The 18476-nt window shown below is 44.8% G+C and overlaps 1 protein-coding gene across 6 annotated transcripts; it reads left to right on the top strand.

Moving 5' to 3' along the window:
• Nucleotides 1–5988: 5988 nt before the first annotated feature.
• On the top strand, nucleotides 5989–17709 carry COX20 (cytochrome c oxidase assembly factor COX20). 6 transcript variants are annotated; one of them, XR_012652519.1, is made up of 7 exons: nucleotides 5989–6251; nucleotides 8448–8562; nucleotides 8689–8752; nucleotides 9358–9488; nucleotides 16081–16307; nucleotides 16520–16725; nucleotides 17340–17706. XR_012652519.1 is itself a non-coding variant. In XM_075043162.1 (6 exons), exons 1-5 carry the CDS (start codon nucleotides 6219–6221, stop codon nucleotides 16185–16187), a joined length of 450 nt encoding a protein of 149 aa, XP_074899263.1. In that variant the 5' UTR covers nucleotides 5990–6218; the 3' UTR covers nucleotides 16188–16230; nucleotides 16520–17709. The 6 variants fall into 6 exon arrangements, 3 of the variants coding, with proteins under 3 accessions (XP_074899263.1, XP_074899264.1, XP_074899265.1); XR_012652518.1 differs by having other exon boundaries at nucleotides 5990–6251; nucleotides 16081–16230; nucleotides 17340–17703; XM_075043162.1 differs by having other exon boundaries at nucleotides 5990–6251; nucleotides 16081–16230; nucleotides 16520–17709.
• The last annotated feature ends 767 nt before the right edge of the window (nucleotides 17710–18476 follow it).

Genomic DNA, 18476 nt, shown 5'->3' with positions numbered 1-18476 from the left:
TGCTGAGAGAATTCTTATGCCTGAGAAGGTGCCTGAGCATTTAATAGCCTTCAGTAGATTTTCTTTCTTTTCCTCTATGAATTTTCTAGTTCTGTTGTGCTGTTTAAACAGCTTATTTCTAAATAAATTTCTTACTGGCACAACCCTCTTCAGTTTGTTATGACTTCTCAGAAACCACATCGCAAAAGAAACAATTACCATACAAATATCTTATTAGTTCTAGTCTCCAGTTTTCCCTCAGGAATTAATAAAGATTAAGCCTGACACATTCATATGACAGATATGGAACACGAAGATCAGAGTTCATAATAACCCCCCTCCACAGTTCGTGATAGAAACCTCAGGACAGCTACTGTATTTTGAAAAACTAAGACGTGAAATGGAAGGGGAAGTTTTAAAAGAAAGTGAGATAAACCTGTTAGGAATGAAACAGGCCTAAGTAAAGCAGATGTGAGGCAAGAGAAGAGTTCCCTTCCAAACTCCTGTTTCTATAACCCTATGGTTACCAGGTCATTATTATTCACATTTGTTTCAGAAATAGCATGTATCTCCTAATGTCTTCAGTTTCAGAAAACAAGTTCTACATCTTACAAAGTTGCAACTTAAAAAAATGGACCAAAAAATGGCAGAAATAAATACTACCATCATTGGCTTGAAGTGGATTACAGTGACATACAAGAAAGCTTAGTGTCTGTCAGTATTTGCCATTAAGACATTTAAGACATGCTTTATAGACAAAACAGAAGTAATTTACATTATATGAAAAAATTTGTTTAACTGAGAAAAACTCTCTTCTATTTTTAGTCAGAAGTATCCTTAAGTCCAATTGCTACTAAGAAGTCAGGAAATTCTAAATGTAGCTCTACATTTAACAGTATAGCTGCAATTATAACTATTACGTTATTTACTGTTATTGTTATGTTATTTACCATTAAGTTCTCTACTGCGAGGGTGGTGAGGCACTGGAACAGGTTGTCCAGAGAGGCTGTGGATGCCCCATCCCTGGCAGTGTTCAAGGCCAGGTTGGATGGGGCTTTGAGCAACCTGGTCTAGTGGAAGGTGTCCCTGCCCATGGCAGGGGGTGTTGGAACTAGATGATCTTTAAGGTCCCTTCCAACCCAAACCATTCCATGATTCTATGATTCCATGTTTTACGTAAGACTTCTTTTTTACAATAAACCCCTCTTTCTTTTTGAATCAAGTGCCTGAATAAGATAAGCAGATTAAAAGATCTGGTAGAAGAAATACAGCCATTAGAAGCCTGCCCTTGTTTCCCTGGCTTTTAGAGGAGTATGTTGCATTAACCTATCTTACGTGTTGCAGCTGAAAAGATCATTTTTCCAGGCAGTTAGGCAAAGTCAACCTACCGAAACGATCAGCAAAGCCAACCCAAAATAAAACTGTCTTCCAGCTGAAATTTAATTTGCACTAGCATTAATGCTTGGGGCGAAAAAAGTAATTTTTTTTATTCAATTGCACAAGTATTGTTGCTGACTGCCTTGGCAACTGCAGCCTGCACACACTTTTTGTGCCTGCCCTGTGCCCACAAGGGTGGTTACTCTCACATAACCTACTGCTGTCATGATAACCATTTACCACCACAAAACTATCAAAATATGTAACTCCTACACACTTGCATCCAGTAACATAATGTCCTCCTCCTGAAGGACAAACACCCTCATGAGAACCGAGGACATGAGTGGAATAACCACCCTCTTCCTGACTTCTGGCAATTCTAAGTACCCCTTGCTTTCACGGCTTATGAAATGGCATGTGGTCACCACAAGCAATTGCTTGACTGCTATTTAAGTAGCTTCAGAGTGACCACGAAGACAGATAAAAAGTCCCACTGGATGTATCCAAAATTTGTCTTGAGGCATGCCTCAACTACTAGCCCAGCAACCTGACAGCCTGCTACCTGCCAAAAAACATCTGCAATGGAGAAACTTCTTGGGGCACTTGATCTAAATCTGCACTGCTCTCAAAAGATCAGCGTGTTTCTCCCCTCACGATGGCCAGGCAACAGCTTTTTGTGTAGTGTTAGTTTTCAGCTGCATCAGGTGGCAGAGCTGGTGGTACCAGCGAGAAGGCAGGATTGCACAGCAAAGAGGAGGGCCTGGACCACCTCTGGTGCCAGCAGCCCACCTTGGAAGAGTTTAAGCTACGTGTGGAGCTGAAAGGCAAAGCCAAGAGTGGTTTGATACCAACAGACAGAGCAGCCCCCACTTGCCAGTAACAACTGCTATGGACAGACCAGGAGAGCCTTCACAAACTACCTGGGCAGAGCACACGACACTTAGGGAGATGCTGAATTCATCCCACTGAAGGTTAGTTATCTGAAAGGTCTATGGTAGCCATCAACCTAAAGTGGTTATCATCCATACTGCCTATTAAATGTATTTCTTAGGACAGGCTGTCACATCTTTCGCAGGTGCTTGCTTCTCCACAAGGCTACATGAACAGCTTATGGTATAGGAGCAGCTTACATGACCAAGATGTGCCAAAGGTAGGAAATTCCACACATGTGTGATGGCTTCCTCCTCCTAGGGAGTACAGCCCAAATTGCTTCATAAGTGACGAGGTCCTTGTACGTAGGTTGACACCCCTGAAGCAAGCGCTCTGTGTGATGAAGGAAATAAGCACTGGCGAAGTCAGTGAGCCAGGTTCCCGTCTGCACTGTTGTGACATGAGTGCCTTTTGCCTGCTGCCCCATGTCCTGCCTGGTCTTTAAACACGGAGGTGAAGGGTGATGGGACAGAACAAGGATTGCTGCCAAAGACCAACCCAAACCATTCCCAAGCTGGCAATTTCAGGATGGAGTGGACAGGCATGCAGCTTCACAGCAAAGAATGCTACACCTTATTGATCAACACTAATAAAAATAAGGACTGCATAAATATAGGAAAAGTTCAAACTGCTGAGAGCGAGTGTCAGTCAGCATGCTATGATGGATAAAATTCAGAAAGCATAGGCAGCTTCCGCCAAGGGTCTCCAGCTCCAGGTAATGTCATTAAGTAAACAAGTATCTTTCTATATCAGTCGTGTCCTTTAGGGCCAGAAAACTAAGGCAGCAATCCCAAACATATATACAAGGTGCCCGGCTTCCAGAAACGTCACAGCATCCCTGTCAGTGGAGGAAGGCATGTAGGCCAGGGCTCTGTCCCAACCACCTTCCCTGTAGGACATACCGGCAGGGTACAATGGAAGATACTCTGGGACATGCCTCTGCCAGGCCAGCTGTACCAAGGGTTTAATCAGAGTTCGGTCCAGCCCTCGTAGCAAATCAAGTCGGCAAGGCAGCAGGCGTATTTCAGCAGCTCTCAGGTTCCCTGTACTGTCACCCTCATAAACGTTAACAGTACCACATGCCCACACAGCCTCAACCCGCTCGATCAACTAACAGGCTAAAACCTGCATTTTAGCTAGCTAGAACTAATTATCCGCATTTTTATTTGAATCCAGGATGTGAAAAAGAACATCCTACTTCCAGAGCCTTCAAAACACGTCAGGAGAAAATCAGCAGAAGTACAAGGCTCATGCTTCAAGAGCCCTGCCCTCCTCAAGAGCCGGATGACATTGCCCCGTGCCCCCGCACACCCCGACGTCTCCTCAGGTCCCTACGGGCCACAAGGGAAACCCAGCTGCCTGCTTCAGGCTATCCCAAAGTGTTGCATCAGCGGCCCCTCCGCTTTTCAGCTAAGGAGGCTCCAGCCCAAGAGCCTTTGCTGGTCCCAAGCACTGTCAAACAGCCCTCTGTCTACTTCCAATACCACAAAGGGTAACAGTTACTAATTTAAGAGCAACTTCTAAAGCCCAGGAAGCAGAACCGTGAGGTCCAGCAGTAAAGCAGATTAATGACTGAGTGCCAAAGACAGGGAAAAAAAATTAGAATGTTACATTTATTGCCAATGGGCATTTCAGTGTAATCTGTGTGATTTAGATATCTGGAAAAGGGATAAATGACATGTAGGGAAAACCACGCGCTTCTCCTTAGCCTATTCTTGACTATCAGACAGAAGATGCTCTATTTGTGTATTCTGCTCTCCAGGACCTTAATTCTAAACCCCATTTCCTGTTTCAAAGCAAAAAAGACCTTTCCATTCTTCTCCTTCAAAATATGAACTTCTGCAGGCCAGGCCACCTCACTGGTAGTAAAAGCAGTGTGTGTTTTTCACCATTGTGGCCTTGTTAATCTCAGATATATTAGCATGCTCTTGGGATTTCTTACTATATTCCTCAACGTTTGTCATCGCTTAATAAAATGCAGTTACATTTTTTTAAACCAACTAAGATAAAAACAGACATTGCAAACTTTTCCAAGGAGAGATTATGCCAATAATTTTGTTTTTCAAATACTATAGCAAATGTCCTATGTTTGCAGCAGTACATACATAACACGTTAGCTTTGAACTGGCTTAACTACTCACAATTCAGGCAATGTTTACTGATCTTTTTAAAACGGATAGCAAATGCATTGAATCGGCATGTTCCATGAATTCAGAGCATTGCCTGTGAAGTCCACAAAGATGATAAAACAGTGATAGATTGGGACTGTTGGGAAGGATTGAAACTTGTTTCTAATCCATCAGAGATTTAAAATAGCTTATGTAAATTACAGCAGCACTTTTCAACTAGTGATACATGAAAACTGATTATGTCTAAAAGTGCATTGTTTCCAAACTCCTGAAAAGACTTAGGTAGTAACAGAAAACTTGAATTGGCTTAGATTTCAGTGTGTGAAAAAGACCATTTTATTTAGCACAGGATTAAAAAAAAACAACACATAAATAATCTTTAACAAGGTCTGAAGGCATCTCATTCCTCCTAGGAAAGTAACGTGTTTTTTAAATCAAAGAGGAATACTATGCATCTCTTATCCTTGTTATACTCCATCGCTAAGATGGAGAAGGTCCTAAATTGAACCCTCCCTGTAATTCACTGCTTGGCAGGTAGAGACTTGTTTTCTTGCAGCAGAATGTGCTTTTACAGTATCTTCCAGAACTATAAAACTCTTGTCCTACGGTACTTGGCACTATTTCCCTCTTCAGGTATAATTATGTATCTAAGGGATCATTTCCAGTACGCCTACGCGATTTAGCACAGGACTTAGCCCTACCGAACCCGCTCGTGTTTTGTCCAATTCAGTTGTGAACGTCCCACACGAGAGCATTTTCAAGAGCACTTCTTTCGAAACAACTCTTCCTAAAAGAAACCGTTCTTCCTCCACCTCCTTCCCCCCGCCACCACGACACATCTCCTCCTCACCCCATCCTGGGCCGCGGCCCGCGGGCGCCGGCGATAACCTCTCCCCCATCCCGCCCGCCGTGCCTGCGCCGCTCAGGCTGCCCACACCCGCCGGAGGCTCCCATGACCTCCTTCTCCCACTAGGTGCTACTCGCTTAGCGCGTCTTCCTCTCCTGCCCCTGCTCCCGCTCTCTGGGCGTTCAGTAACTCGGCTCAGACGGGCCGCGGCAGGGCCCCTCTGCGAGGGCTCCCGCTCCGCCGCCGCCGAGCCGGGAGCTGCTGGAAAGCCCCGCTCAACGCCCCGTCCCGCAGCGAGGCGCGCCGCCACCCAGAAAGCCCCCAGGGCGGCGTACGGCGGACTCGCGCCGCTCTCCCCACGCACGAAGGATGGCCGAGGGCACGGGTGACGCGGCACCGGCCCGCCGGGCTGCCGCAGCGGCCTCCCTCACGGCGGCCGACCGGGAACCGCGGCGGCGCGGGGAGGCGGGGGCTGGCCCGCCCTGGCCCGCAGGCTGGGCCCTCGGGGCGCTGCCGACGATCGCTGCCGCGGCCGCTCCGGCAGGGCCCGGCGGGCTGCGCGGCGCGGCGCGGAGCAGCGAGGGCCGGACGCCGCCGCCCCTGCGCGCCCGGCGGAGGCGCGCGCCTGGAGCGACGGGGGGCGGGGGCGGGCCGAGCGCCAGCGCCGCGCGCCCTCCCCCTCCTCCCTCCCGCGCCCGCGCGCGCCCCCGCGCGCGCGCGCCCTGCTCCGTGACCCATTTCACTGAACAAAGGATTTTGCTGGAATCTCAGCGCTAGACCTAAAATGGCGCCGGCGCGCTCGCCCGCCCCCGCCCCCCCCGCGGGCACCATAGAGACGGGGCGGGCCGGGGCGGGTAGAGCGGCCGCTGCTCGTGCCTTCTCTACGCGGCCGTAGTCCGGCCTCGCTGGTGCGCGGCGGGGGAGGGGGCGCGGGCCGGCGAAGGCGCTGTCACGTCATGGCGGACGAGGGCGACTCTGAGCCGAGGAAGGTAATGGGGGGCGGGGGGGGGGCGAGGGGCCCTTCCCCCTCGCCGGAGCGCTGCCCCTCCTCCCCTCCTCCCCAGCCCTGCTCGAGGGGGGCGGCTGAGGGAGCCGTGCCCGTAGGGTCCCGGCCCGGCTGGGCGGCGGGGAAGCCCCCGCAGCGGCGACCGAGAGTCGTCCCCGGGGGGTGGCGGGGCCGGGGCGGGCCTGTGGCCCGCAGAGGCGCCGGAGGCCGACGGTGCACGGAGCCTTTCACGCATTCTACGGGTTCACCGCCCGCCCCGCTGAAGGGCAGCCGGGCCCTGGGGGGAGGAGGAGGAGGAGGAGGAGGAGGAGCTGTGCCGCCGCCACGGTCCCCGTCCCACGCGCGGCAGTGCCCGCGAAAGCAGCGGGGGAGCCCAGCGCTGGGGACAGGGGAGGTTATCGCAGACCACTTGTGAACCCCCGTGGGTTTTGCTCCAGAGGAAATAATCAGGGAACAATAGACGGAAACCGGCGGCAGAACTGAGGCTCTGTAGGGCCAGGTGGGTGGGGTGGGGGTTTTGTGTTTGTTTTTCCACGGACCCCGTTACAGGGCTTTCTCTTTGTGGGTGAAACACTGATATGACGCTTGAGCGATCCTAACGCCGGTGGTTAGCAATGGTTAAACTCATAACAAGTGATTTCAAGTATAGCAACAGGTGAAACGCTATTTTAAAAGGGTGCATCATGCTGGATGGATGTAGCAGGGGTACTTTCTTAGTCAACAACAGCAACATATCGAGTGACTTCTTCCGTATGAGAGGGCTTGAAATTACTCGTTAGGAAATTAGACCAACATAGACCAAATCCTTTTTGTCTCACTTGTACACAGGGATTATGGGGAAACAGCTGATGGCTGTCCCTAGGGAACATAGATAAAATTATTGGTGGGGATTTCCATACTTGCATACAAATCCAGCTGTTGTCAGATGCTTGTCATCCCTATTACCAGAGTCAGATGTATTTCACAATGCCTTGTCTCACAGAGTTGTCAGCCCTCCACAAAGAGTTGACTGTAGTATTCCATCTTCAAAATCTACTTTGTCCAAGCAGAATAGCTTTACAAAAAATAAAACCATTTTAAAAAAATCTTTCAAAATTTTAGTTGATACAGTTGCACACATGGTATTTAATGGTCTAAGGGTTTAAACACAATAGAATGAAGACGAATTCTCACACCATCCTGAACAAAAGACTTAACAGCAGAAAGATGTGCAGATGTTACTGCAGTGCAGCCACCTTAACCCTGACCCATGTTATCTAGAGGCCTTTTTGTATGTAGTTTCTCACTCCTGCTTATGGCGCGAATGCGCATGTGCAAGGATGTTTGTCAGGTGGGAAATGTGAGTTGTGTTCACGTTAGAAGACTTGGATTTTGCAGAAGCCAGGGTAGGCATGTCTGAAATGAAAAGTGTATTTGTCAGTTCACAGTTGGGTTTATGAATGCCACGTGGAATTACCATTTGAAAATTAAATAGCAAACTGATGGTTACAAGCAGTTACAAGCTAGGGTAGGTTACAGGTGTGAGACAGTATGAAATAGTTTGAATAATTTTTATCACTAGGTTCATTTAAAAACTTATGTGTTGTATATAGAAGAATTTCTGTGCACAGCCCTGCCTATATATAGGATTAGATTAAAAATTACTGGTTTATAAATGTTTTTATTCAATGTTCAGTATAAGGTTCTCTACTACATGCACATTCTCTGGTAATTTCACCTTTTTTTAAGCACATTTGCCTTTTCAAATATTAAAATTATGTGGCATAACTAACTGGATAATTGATTGTAATCTTACCTGTTTGTTGTGATGTACGTTGGTTTTGAACGAAGATCCTGGATTTTGAAGGGTTTCTCCCTTCTTTTTTGGGGGAATGTAAAGGAAAAAATGAAATAGTTCTTTTTATAATATTCAATAGAAAGGATGGATCAACAGGTTTGTACAAAATGATGCTGCCTAAATCAATAGTTAACTCTTCCGAAACCGTTCCTGATATAGCTATGCATGTTCACTTTTGCTCAGATATATAACCCTGCAAGTAGGAAATCCTCAAGTGGTTATTTTTGACTACTAAGGCAACAAGTCCATTTTACAATGGAGTTGGCATCATAGATCTCTACAAAAGTAATTTTTTAAATTTATTATGTGTTTCGTTTTTGGTTGTTTTTTTTTTTCTTGCAGTCCTTCAAACTCCTAGGATTTCTTGATGTTAAAAGTGTCCCATGTGCACGAGAATCAGTGCTCTATGGCTCCCTGGGATCTTTAGTTGTGGGTCTTGGACATTTTTTAGCAACTAGTAAGTACTTATTCCTTCTTTTTGTAATATATTTATTTGCAAGGAAAAATCAGGTTTTATTAATAATGGGAAGTCATCCAAGGTTTTTTCTCTAATTTTTTTTGAGGATTTTTGTTTTTCTTTCAGGTAGAGTTAGAAGATCTTGTGACTTTGCAGTTGGTGGCTTTATTTGCACAATGTTGGGATACTGGTATGTAAAACGCTTCTTGAATTTTGACCTAGGTTGGCTGCTTTGTACAACATGATACCCATGTGACCTTTCACACTGTTTTTGAAACTCCACAAAAAACTTGCTTAGCAAAGCGTCCTCTTCTTTCTCCCTGAAATAGTTCTCTCTCTCTCTTTTTTTTTTTTAAAGGAAGAGAGTTCAATGAATTAGAATTTTTGTGTTAATTTTTTTTTTTTAAACTTGTTATTGTTTCTGGAAGCCTAAGAGATCAAATCAGCCAGTTATTTCCATCTTTCTTAATTCTTTCTTTTTTTCTTCACATATGCATGTCATCCTTCTGTCCTAATTATAAAGGCAGCATACTAAATGGTCATGACATTAAGATTCAAATTATAGCAATTAGCATTTTCCATTGGACTTGTATATCCTGCTCCTCAGTGGCTGCATAATGTTTGCCTTAAAGAAATAGCAGTTACCCTAGTATTTTCATTATGCATCATTTTGTAATGAATTTTACTAGCATTATTATATGTGGTTTCAACTTTTTCAACTGGCTGAATAACTCTGATTTGATACTGTCACTCATATAAAGCAGGGAATCCTGTTTTCTTTTCATCCCCCTCTAGGTTTTACTGCAGGTACAATTTGGCCCAACACAGGATCCGGCAAAGAATGCTTAAAGAAGGAATGAGAAACAAAATTTTATTTGAAGGCAGTTCTCTTGATCCAGAAAGAAAACAAACTGGCAATGAAAGAGGTGATTCATAGTCTGCTATAGAGGAATCTGTGGTCTAATACAGCTTTGGGAGAAGGTGGTCTGAAAATGGCAGTCTTCCCTGTAAATGTGTGAGGTGCCTAAAACTGGTAAATCATGTTGGTTTTCCTAGCAAATCCAAGCAAGAAATTCATAGTAAATCTGTTAAGTCGTTATACAAGTCTGTCTTTGTTTCATCTATGTCTGTATGTATATGACTGTGTACACAGATAGTATTGACCTCCTGTTCAACATCTGGGAACTGATGTGTTCTGTTACAGGGTCTCAGGAGGATTAATGACAGGTTTTGGGACTGCTTTAACTTCCATTATAAACAGAAGGGTTAATTTTAGTGAAGTTGTAATTACATCTCATTTCAATATAGGAAAATACTTTCATCAGCTGTTCTCTTGAGTAAACTTATCTTTCAGTGCTACTGTTAGTTGTGCTGTTTGTAAAACAGGAACATTTAAACAGCAGGTGACCACTTTGCTTGTGCAAGGTGAGTGGTATTGGTAGCCTTTGTAAGATTTCAGCTGCAGAATAACTTCAGATAATTTATATACACAGTGAAGTTGAAGGATTTCGTCTTTGTTCTGTCTGTGCGAAACTAAGAATAAAATCACACTTCAGAAGCAGTCTAAGCTATGTAAGTAACTAATCTTTTTACTTGATTAAAAATCTTGCTCTTCTATTTAAGATATTTCCTTACAATTGGTGGAATAATAATTTACATTATTTCTAAGTAGCAATGGTCAGTAGTTGTGTTTGTGTTGTTTTTTTTTTTTAAAGGCATGTTCTACTTGTATATTTCACTGTACATTTTCAGTTAAATATCACTATATAATTTCAAGGAAACCATCTTATTTGGAAATACAGTGTTAGGTGGTAAAAAGATGAGTGATGGCCTAATATTCCTTGCTTGCTTCTGTCTACACCAGTGACACAATGTATCTTTTTTTTTCACAAAATGATTTATAGTATGTTGTGCTGTAAGCACTTTTTGGTCTAAAGGCATTCACTGAGCAAAAATAGTCCTTTCCCCTCACCCTGTTAGTCTGAGAGAGTTTGTGACCTGTTGTTAACTCAAGTTGGTGTGGGGAGGTGTGGGAATCCAGATGCAAACAGCAGCACTGCTCTACTTATTTAATTTGGAAATATACTTGAGAGCACTAAACAAACATGCTATTTACACTAGGATAATTAAACTTTTACCCTCTGTGGATTAGCCTCTTACAAGAAGAAAACAAACTGTATACTCTGTTTCCTTTTTTTCCTCTATTCCTCTTGTTTCTTCTGGAGGAAACAATAAAGGTAAGTTTTATGGAGGACATTCATTTCAATAGTTTTATATTAAAACTCTCCAGAAAACTGGAGTTAGTGTGATGAAAGACTTCCTGTCCTCCCTGCAAAATCTAAACTCAGAAGTTAACTGGTAGCTAACTCTTAATTCAGAAGAGAAAAATGTTTCCCCTCATTCTGTGCTGGGGGGGGAGGCTCCTTCCCTTTGGGGTAGGAGGCGTTGCCTCATAAAGCCATTGGAGCGGCAGTGGGAAACTGAGCGAGCCATGAACCAGGACTTAGCAAGCTCCTATTTTAATGCATGGTTGAGTTCTTTCCTATCTGACCTAAGAAAAGGAACTGCAACCTAAGCAGGGGGTCTTTTGACTGCGAGGTCATAGTTCAGCTGGGGAGTTCAGGAAACAAAAGCATGCAGATGAAAATTTACTCTTTGGCAAAGAGCAGTTGTAGAGAAAGAAGAGAATACTGTTTCATACTGATAGGAAAGAAGTTAGCATGCGCATAATGGCATCCTTCAAAATGCACAAGTACTGTGACTGATGAGAAAAAAGGAGAAGCATCATGATACTGTGTAAATTGAAAAATCTGGGGAAAACTGCAGCATTAGATCCTCCCCAGTGTTAATTGGTGTCGGTTTAAGCCACTATATTTAAGGATGTTAGCTCAATAGCAGCCTAACTACAGTCTTAGCAAATCTGGCCAATAACAGTGAAATTCTAGATGTATCTGCATTACGTAGATAGCCAATCTCATAGTTCTGCTTCACTTTACAAAATGTAAAATGAGAATGCCAGATGTTAACAGAAAAACGGGGAAAGAGGCAATATGCAGGCAGTCTCGCCAACACGTTTGAGCTTCATTATCTAGTAAAATTTGAGGTGGAATTGAGCTAATCAAAAGTCAGAGCCTTTGCTGAATGGGGCGGGGGGGGATAAGGCAAGGAAGCTGTGAGCAGGACTTGGTGTGAAAGGGGAGGGCCTGCAATAGCAGAGGGAAGAATGCTCATGGTTAAACATGCAGGGGAAAAAAGTCAGTGTAATTACTCAAAGCGCCGGCTACAGCTACTTCTGTGCCAGCTATGGAAAGTGGATTGAATGTGACTGATGGGTTACAAACCCCTGTTGAAAGGGTGAGGGACAGGACAAAACCCAAAAATCTGGAAGCTATTAGTTGTTGTAAATTAGGATACGTTCACAAGAAAATAAAAATTACAGTAATTTAATAGAAGTAATTTTAACATTTGAAAACAATTTCCTAACTAATTTTTAAATTAGCGAGCCATATCGCTATTAATGCTATTTTTTTTTAATCTAAGTCATTGGTGAAAACATGTAGCGTGCATCTGTGTTTTATTATAGGACTTGATATCTTTAAGTATTGCTGCTAATGACAGATGTGATAGTTCTTGCCTTATCGAGGTTCAAAATATTCCTCAAGTTAAAACTTAACAGGCTGTTACTAGAGAGGAGGAATCGTAATTTTGAAGATGTTTGGTTTTCATCCCTCTGAATGAGCCTTAAAAAGGAAAGAATTAAGTATAGCAATGTCAAGCTATAAAGTTGCTAAAATCGTGTTTATTTTACTGAGTTATGTTACTTGGTCACTGAACGGTGACTGACAAGCACAATTAGTTTTTATCCCTGAAGTTAGTAAAATCCTCCCTGAAAGCAATCTAAAACACCACGAAAATAAATAGATGGGTTTATGGCCCCACTGTCTCCTCCACACCCTACTTGTCCCACTCCCTGCAGTAGCGATACTCTTGGGAAGAGGTGTTTGCCAGCCCCCTCTGGCAGGAGTGCACACCTGGGGCTCCCAACAGCAACCAGAGCGCACCATGGCGCAAGGGCACGTGTCCTCCAAGCCTTTCAGGAAGGAAAGTCACTGTCAAGGCAACAGGCTGAAACGTGGAATCCAAGGTTAATTGCCTGCTCTGTTACTAGAAATGTGTGTGATGATCGCCTCTGCACCGCAGCGCCTTTCACTAAAGCTAACGTAACGCTTCAGCCATTGGCAGTTGTGACTGGCTCAAAACACAAGAACTTTTTTGAAGTTGACAGCAGAGGCAATTACAACTGTCATCCCAAACTCGTCATTTATGTCTTGACCCAAGCAGAGATTTTTGGGAGATGCTGGCTCTTGCTGCATTTGCAGGCTTCCAGGCTATTCTGTGTGTGTCACCACCCACCCCAAGTCCTCATATGCTGCAAAGGAAGGGTCATTCCTGTCATTAACAAATGAGTCTGGCTTGTGGTAGGATGATTTTTTAGGCTGGGAGGGAATTACATTTGTTTTTTCTGGTGTAAGCAACCCAGGTAACAATGAAATACTTTGTGAACTCAGTTGTAATGAGCTCCCAAGTGAAAGATTTTCCCCAGCTTAGGAGGCTAATTCTCATACTTCTCTCATTCCTATCCAGGCGTTTAGCTCAGGAGCTCAGTGGTTACCAGTGAAAGTTGTTTGTTTGCTCCATTTAAAGTTTGAAACAAATACATTGTTATTGCCTTGGAAAACTGATCAAAACAAAGGTTTTACAGTATGTTCAGATTATAAGTACATGATCCTTAGATGATTTTTAAAATTATTTTTTTTTAAGAACTGAGAATTAAATGTCAGGAGTGGAGCTGAGCTTTAGTTAATGTGACTCAAGGCCTTGGAACATATATCCTTCTTAGGCTTAAAATGAAAATACTACACTAAGCAAGTATGGCTGCTAAACCTTCAAATGGAGGCGGGGGAGCAGGCTGATGAAGAGAAGTTAGAGCCTTGGGTGATGTGAAGATGTAGACTTTTATTCACAGCTAGCAGCACCCTAAGACTGTTCGTAGGCCCCCACGTTTTCATGTGCTCTCTATTTTTTTTCTGCATGGGCTTGTACTTTGTCTGAGAGCCATCCAGCAGTGGGTCTGCCTGTTCCTGTGGGAATAGGTCACAGCATCCCTGTATCTGCTTGTTTTAAAGATTAAGAGCAGTTCGTTCTGAGGAGGTTATTTTAATCCTTCCAGCTTCTGTCATGTCATGAGCAAGACTGCATCAGAGCCATCAAGTTTCCTGAACATGCCAGGAGCCCACTGGCAGTACCTGAAACGTACCATGGGAGCAGATAATTACCACTGCAGGGCTCTTTAGACTGGCCAGAGCTCCAAAAACACCTAGCCTGTGTATTGTGGTGATCTGTTTAACAGAACCAAAGATTCCCGCTCTCTTGTCTTCAAGCACTGGAGAGAAGGAAACACATGCTTTGCTTGTTTTTTAAAATCCTTGTTATTTTGTCAAATGCTGTAACAAAAAGCAGCAGGTGTGTTCTCAGCCAACATGGCTTCTCTCTCTCTGGACAACAGATCCTCATCTCTCCAAATGATGGCAAATGGCTTGTGATCAACTGCAGTGATTATGGTGTGCATTTATCCATGAGACATCTTGACGTTCAAGCCCGCATATACATGCATGACGGTTTTTTGGAGTTCACCTGCAAGCTTTACAACTCTGGCTGATATTCATGCTTTCCATCATCCAGGTCAAGAGTTCTTACCACCTTTACCTTTGCCAGGTGGCCAAACCGAGTGAGAAAGATCCTTCTCCACCACCTTGTCACTGTGACACTTCACAGGTGCTGCAGAAACGGGATGAGAGATCCACCCAGCTAGTTTTCCCATGGCTCCTTCTTGTAAGCAAATTCTCAGTCAGGGTGCCCACAATCTCTGCCAACAGAACATTCAGGATATGTTAACTTAAGTGATTAAAGGGAAGCTAACATCCCCTTCGCTGTCAGGAAACAGTCAGGCTCTAGCTGAGATAATAGCAACATCACTGAAGATGAAAAGCCAATAACTGATTTATTATTGGGCAGATACAAATGGCTGTTGCAGGAGTCATCCATAAAGCAAAGAGAGTGCAAAAAAAATTCCAACAGCCTGTTCCTCAAAATAGAGGGGATGATACTCTGTTCAGGCCCCCCAAAGAAATCTGGAATTACCAGTGATTATCACATGCTGTGCTTACAATGCTTTCATCTAACATTTAAAGCCCTCGAGGTCACCCTGAGGCAGCATTGGGAGGCTGTGACAGAACTTGTTTGATTCTGTTTCTTAGCTCTGATAGTATTCAAGTGCCATGTTCTTCAGTAACTGCCTACTCAGAGTCCCAGATAGATAAAAAGAGCTCAGCCCTTTCTTTCTAAACCTCACAAAGTCCCCTTGAACCACTACCTTAGAGGGCTTCTTACCTCCGCTAAGAAGCACGACGGTCTTCTCCATCCCAAAAGCCAGTCACCATTCATTTCTACTCGCCACTTTCTGTGTCACCATTCACCCCTCTACCGAGGACACCACACCTCAGTTTGTATGCCTCTGTCACCCACCTGTGCACTCTCAAGACCATCTAAGAGATGCATCTGGAGAGCATCTGAGTGGGTCACAGAGTGACCACCTACCACAGGGCTGGCCAGCCGGTCCCTCGGAATAACATTCAGTTCAAGCAGAGTGAAGGATGCCCGTGTGTACACGCGTAGGTGGACACAGGCCTGCAGCCATGCTCCCCGCACTTCAGGAACGGTCTGAGAACCACAGGGCTGTGAGACACCACAAACCACAGCCCTGTATTAAATTGCATACCCCTGGTATGGCAGCAAACCTGACAAAATTCAGAGTTCAGTTACTGATACATGAGCAACACTGTTCATCTACTGGTGACCTCCAGTGGGTTCCACACTAATTGGAACGTTTAAGATACAGCCACTATTCAAGGAGGAGCCCATGCACTCCCTCCCTTCCCCCACCAGCCTTTCAGTTGCTTTCAGCAGTGTAATTATTCACTGGTTGGTTCTGGAACTAGAGAAGGATACTTACACTTGGTACTTGCTGGATTAATACACCTTACAAGGCAGTAAGTATCTATAAAAGCAAGATCATTCTTCAAAACTTAGCTTTGTTTTCTGCGCTAAGATCTGCTGAAAGAAACTGTTGGAGTCTCTCGCTTCCCTTCCGCGGGTGTTGCCTTAAAGGAAAAAATAAAAAAAAGGACTGGCCAGCTGCCAACCTGTGGAGGCATATAAATATCCCAGGGCTGTGCCAACACGGCTGCCGAAGCAGTAGCAGCAGACCCCTCCTGAGAATGTCCGGGATCCACCAGGGAGATGGTTTTTTGGAAGTGTGTCCCAGCCTCCACCTTCTTTTCCACTGCTGAGCAGAGTGCGGAGTTTCCTCAACACCGAGCAGAGCTGGGCTCAGCGTGCTGCCCTGCGGACCGGAGCACTGGATCACAGTGATTCTTTCTACCTCCTCCTTTCTTTCAGAGAAAGCAGCTCCTACCACAGCCATGTATGGGAGCCAGCTGGTCAGCTCAAGCGCCGGCAGCCAGCGTGGTGCTCAGTGGCCCCTGCTCCACACAGGAGATAGATGATACTTCTCTTTGTAAAAAAGGGGCAGGCAAGTTCATACAAAAGGTGCGACTGAAGGAATGTCCTAGTTTCTGGAAAGCAAATGCATTTTGTGACACTTAAGTCTTGCGTTCTCTGATAATGTAAGTAAGTACTGAAATGGTTCTTGCTGTGCTATCACGGCCCCTTTCTCCAAGGTGTCTCAGAGCAAACAGGGAGAATAGACAAGATATTTAATTTGCACAAGTACTTTACATCTAATGTTTCTTTTTGAGGTGGTTGGCTTACTATTTAACAATTTACTAAATTAGATTTTTAAAAAAAATAATACTTATTACTATTATTATTATTACAGGGTAGCTGCTTGCATAATAGAGCGTACACTAGAGGCTGGGAAGCAGCTAGCTGAATAGCCGCTCTGCTGAAAAGGATAGGACTTACAGTGGACGCCAAGTTGAACGTGGGCCAAGAGAGTGTTCTCACTGCAAGTAAGGCAAACCACAGTCTGGGCTCCATCAGGAAGTACGTGGACAACAAATCGAGGGACACGCTTATCCACTGGTACGTGACGCTGCTGAGGCAGCGCGTACAATATTGCTGTCCAGCTTTGGGCCTTGGTCAACAAGGCTGTCAAAAAAAAGGTAGAGGCTCCAGTGAAGGGCTTCTAAGGTGTTCAGGGAGCTCAAGCGCATGCCCTCTAGAAAAATGGTGGAAGGAGTTGGACTTGGACTGAGGAGGACCAGGCTGTGTGGTGACCTCATAACTGCCTAATACTGTCTGCAGGACAGTTACAAAGATGGAGCCAAACGCCTCCTGATAGTTGCAGATGATGTGGCAGGAGCCGCAAACTCTAGCTTGGGAGCTTCAGGCCGAGCAGCAGGACAAACTGTTGTGCTGCAAGGGCAGTGCAGCACTGGAATAGGTGTCCCAGAGAGGTCGTGTAGTTTCCACCCTGGCAGGTTTTCAAGCTTCCGCTAAACAAAGCCCCGGCTGACCTGAGTACCAGTGCCAGCCCTGCTGCAAGCGGGAGGATGGACTACATCTCCAGAGGGCCTTGCGAACAACATTTCTATGATTCTGTGACCTACTGAGAGGCAGAGACTCTGCAAAACTCAAGGCAGAAAAAGCCCAGTGCAGTGGACCACCCACACAGTAACATCCTGTTTTGCTTTCAGGAATTCATTCCTTCCAATGCAGTGCTCCCAGGCTGGGCTGGAGGCCCCACAGGTGCTCCGACAGCAGCAGGGAGCATGAAGCAGAGACGACAAAGTGCACAGTGTGAAGGTGCTAGTCTTTGGGTATGTAGCTCTGCTGCTTGCAACCTGCATGCGATGCTGCATGTGGATTCTGCTAGCTCAACTATTTCCGACTCTTGTTTCTCAGCATGATGTAAGCAAACCCAAGTGTCATTTCTTTCAGAAAAAAAATATTACAGTAAATCACTCCAACGAGGCTTACTCATTTCCTCTCCCCCATCTCTTACTACCTTCTTACCAGAGAGACAAAAGTCCTTTTATAATACAAGGGCTTATCTCCCCTGCTTGCTCAACAGCCCCACAGAGCTGAAAGTTCACCAGAGATGAAAGAACTGCGCCGTTCCTGCATCTCTCACCTTGTAAACAATTGCTGGTATTTTAAGCTTGCCTTTATATCCAGGGACATCTTCAGTGCTATTCTGGACCTTTTTGTTTTACAACTCTCTTGGGCATCGGCACCATTTCAGAACTCGTGCTCCATCAGTGCTCCTCACCAGCACAGACCTCCCCACATCTAAGGCAAACCACTTTTTGTTAGAAGCTGGTGGAAAACTGCCAGAGCACAGAGTGGCAGAAAATTAACATAGGCTGATGTGACATAAACGAGGGCCACACTCAGACCAGAAGACACATACTTGCTTTTTTATGCCACATTAGTTATCAGAGGTGTCCTAGTAAGCAGCTGTCTAATCCTAGCTAAGTGAGAATTAACGCTGAGAAAAACAAGAGCCCTTTCACTTATTGTGTGCTAACCAGGCAGCAGATCCCTGAATCATTATTTAGTGTAAATTGCAGCTGTCCGTGACTACCAAGTGGTAACATTTTTCTGAGCATGAAAAAGTTTGAGGGAAAAATTGGCTAGGCTGTCTTACCAATAGTTTCTATTTCAGTAACTTTTAGGACCAAGATTACTCTGCAGATCAAAGATTGTCTACTAAACCAGAAAAAGAGAACAAAGAATGTGCTCTAAAGTAACACTTGTATATCATCACCCTCATGAGTAATTATATTACAAGTTTTTTACATTTGCCTTCATTTTTTCTCTTTGGATGTTGA

This window comes from Buteo buteo, chromosome 12, assembly GCF_964188355.1.
Source record: "Buteo buteo chromosome 12, bButBut1.hap1.1, whole genome shotgun sequence".
Lineage (NCBI taxonomy): Eukaryota > Metazoa > Chordata > Aves > Accipitriformes > Accipitridae > Buteo > Buteo buteo.
This window is presented reverse-complemented; position numbering and strand designations above follow the sequence as displayed.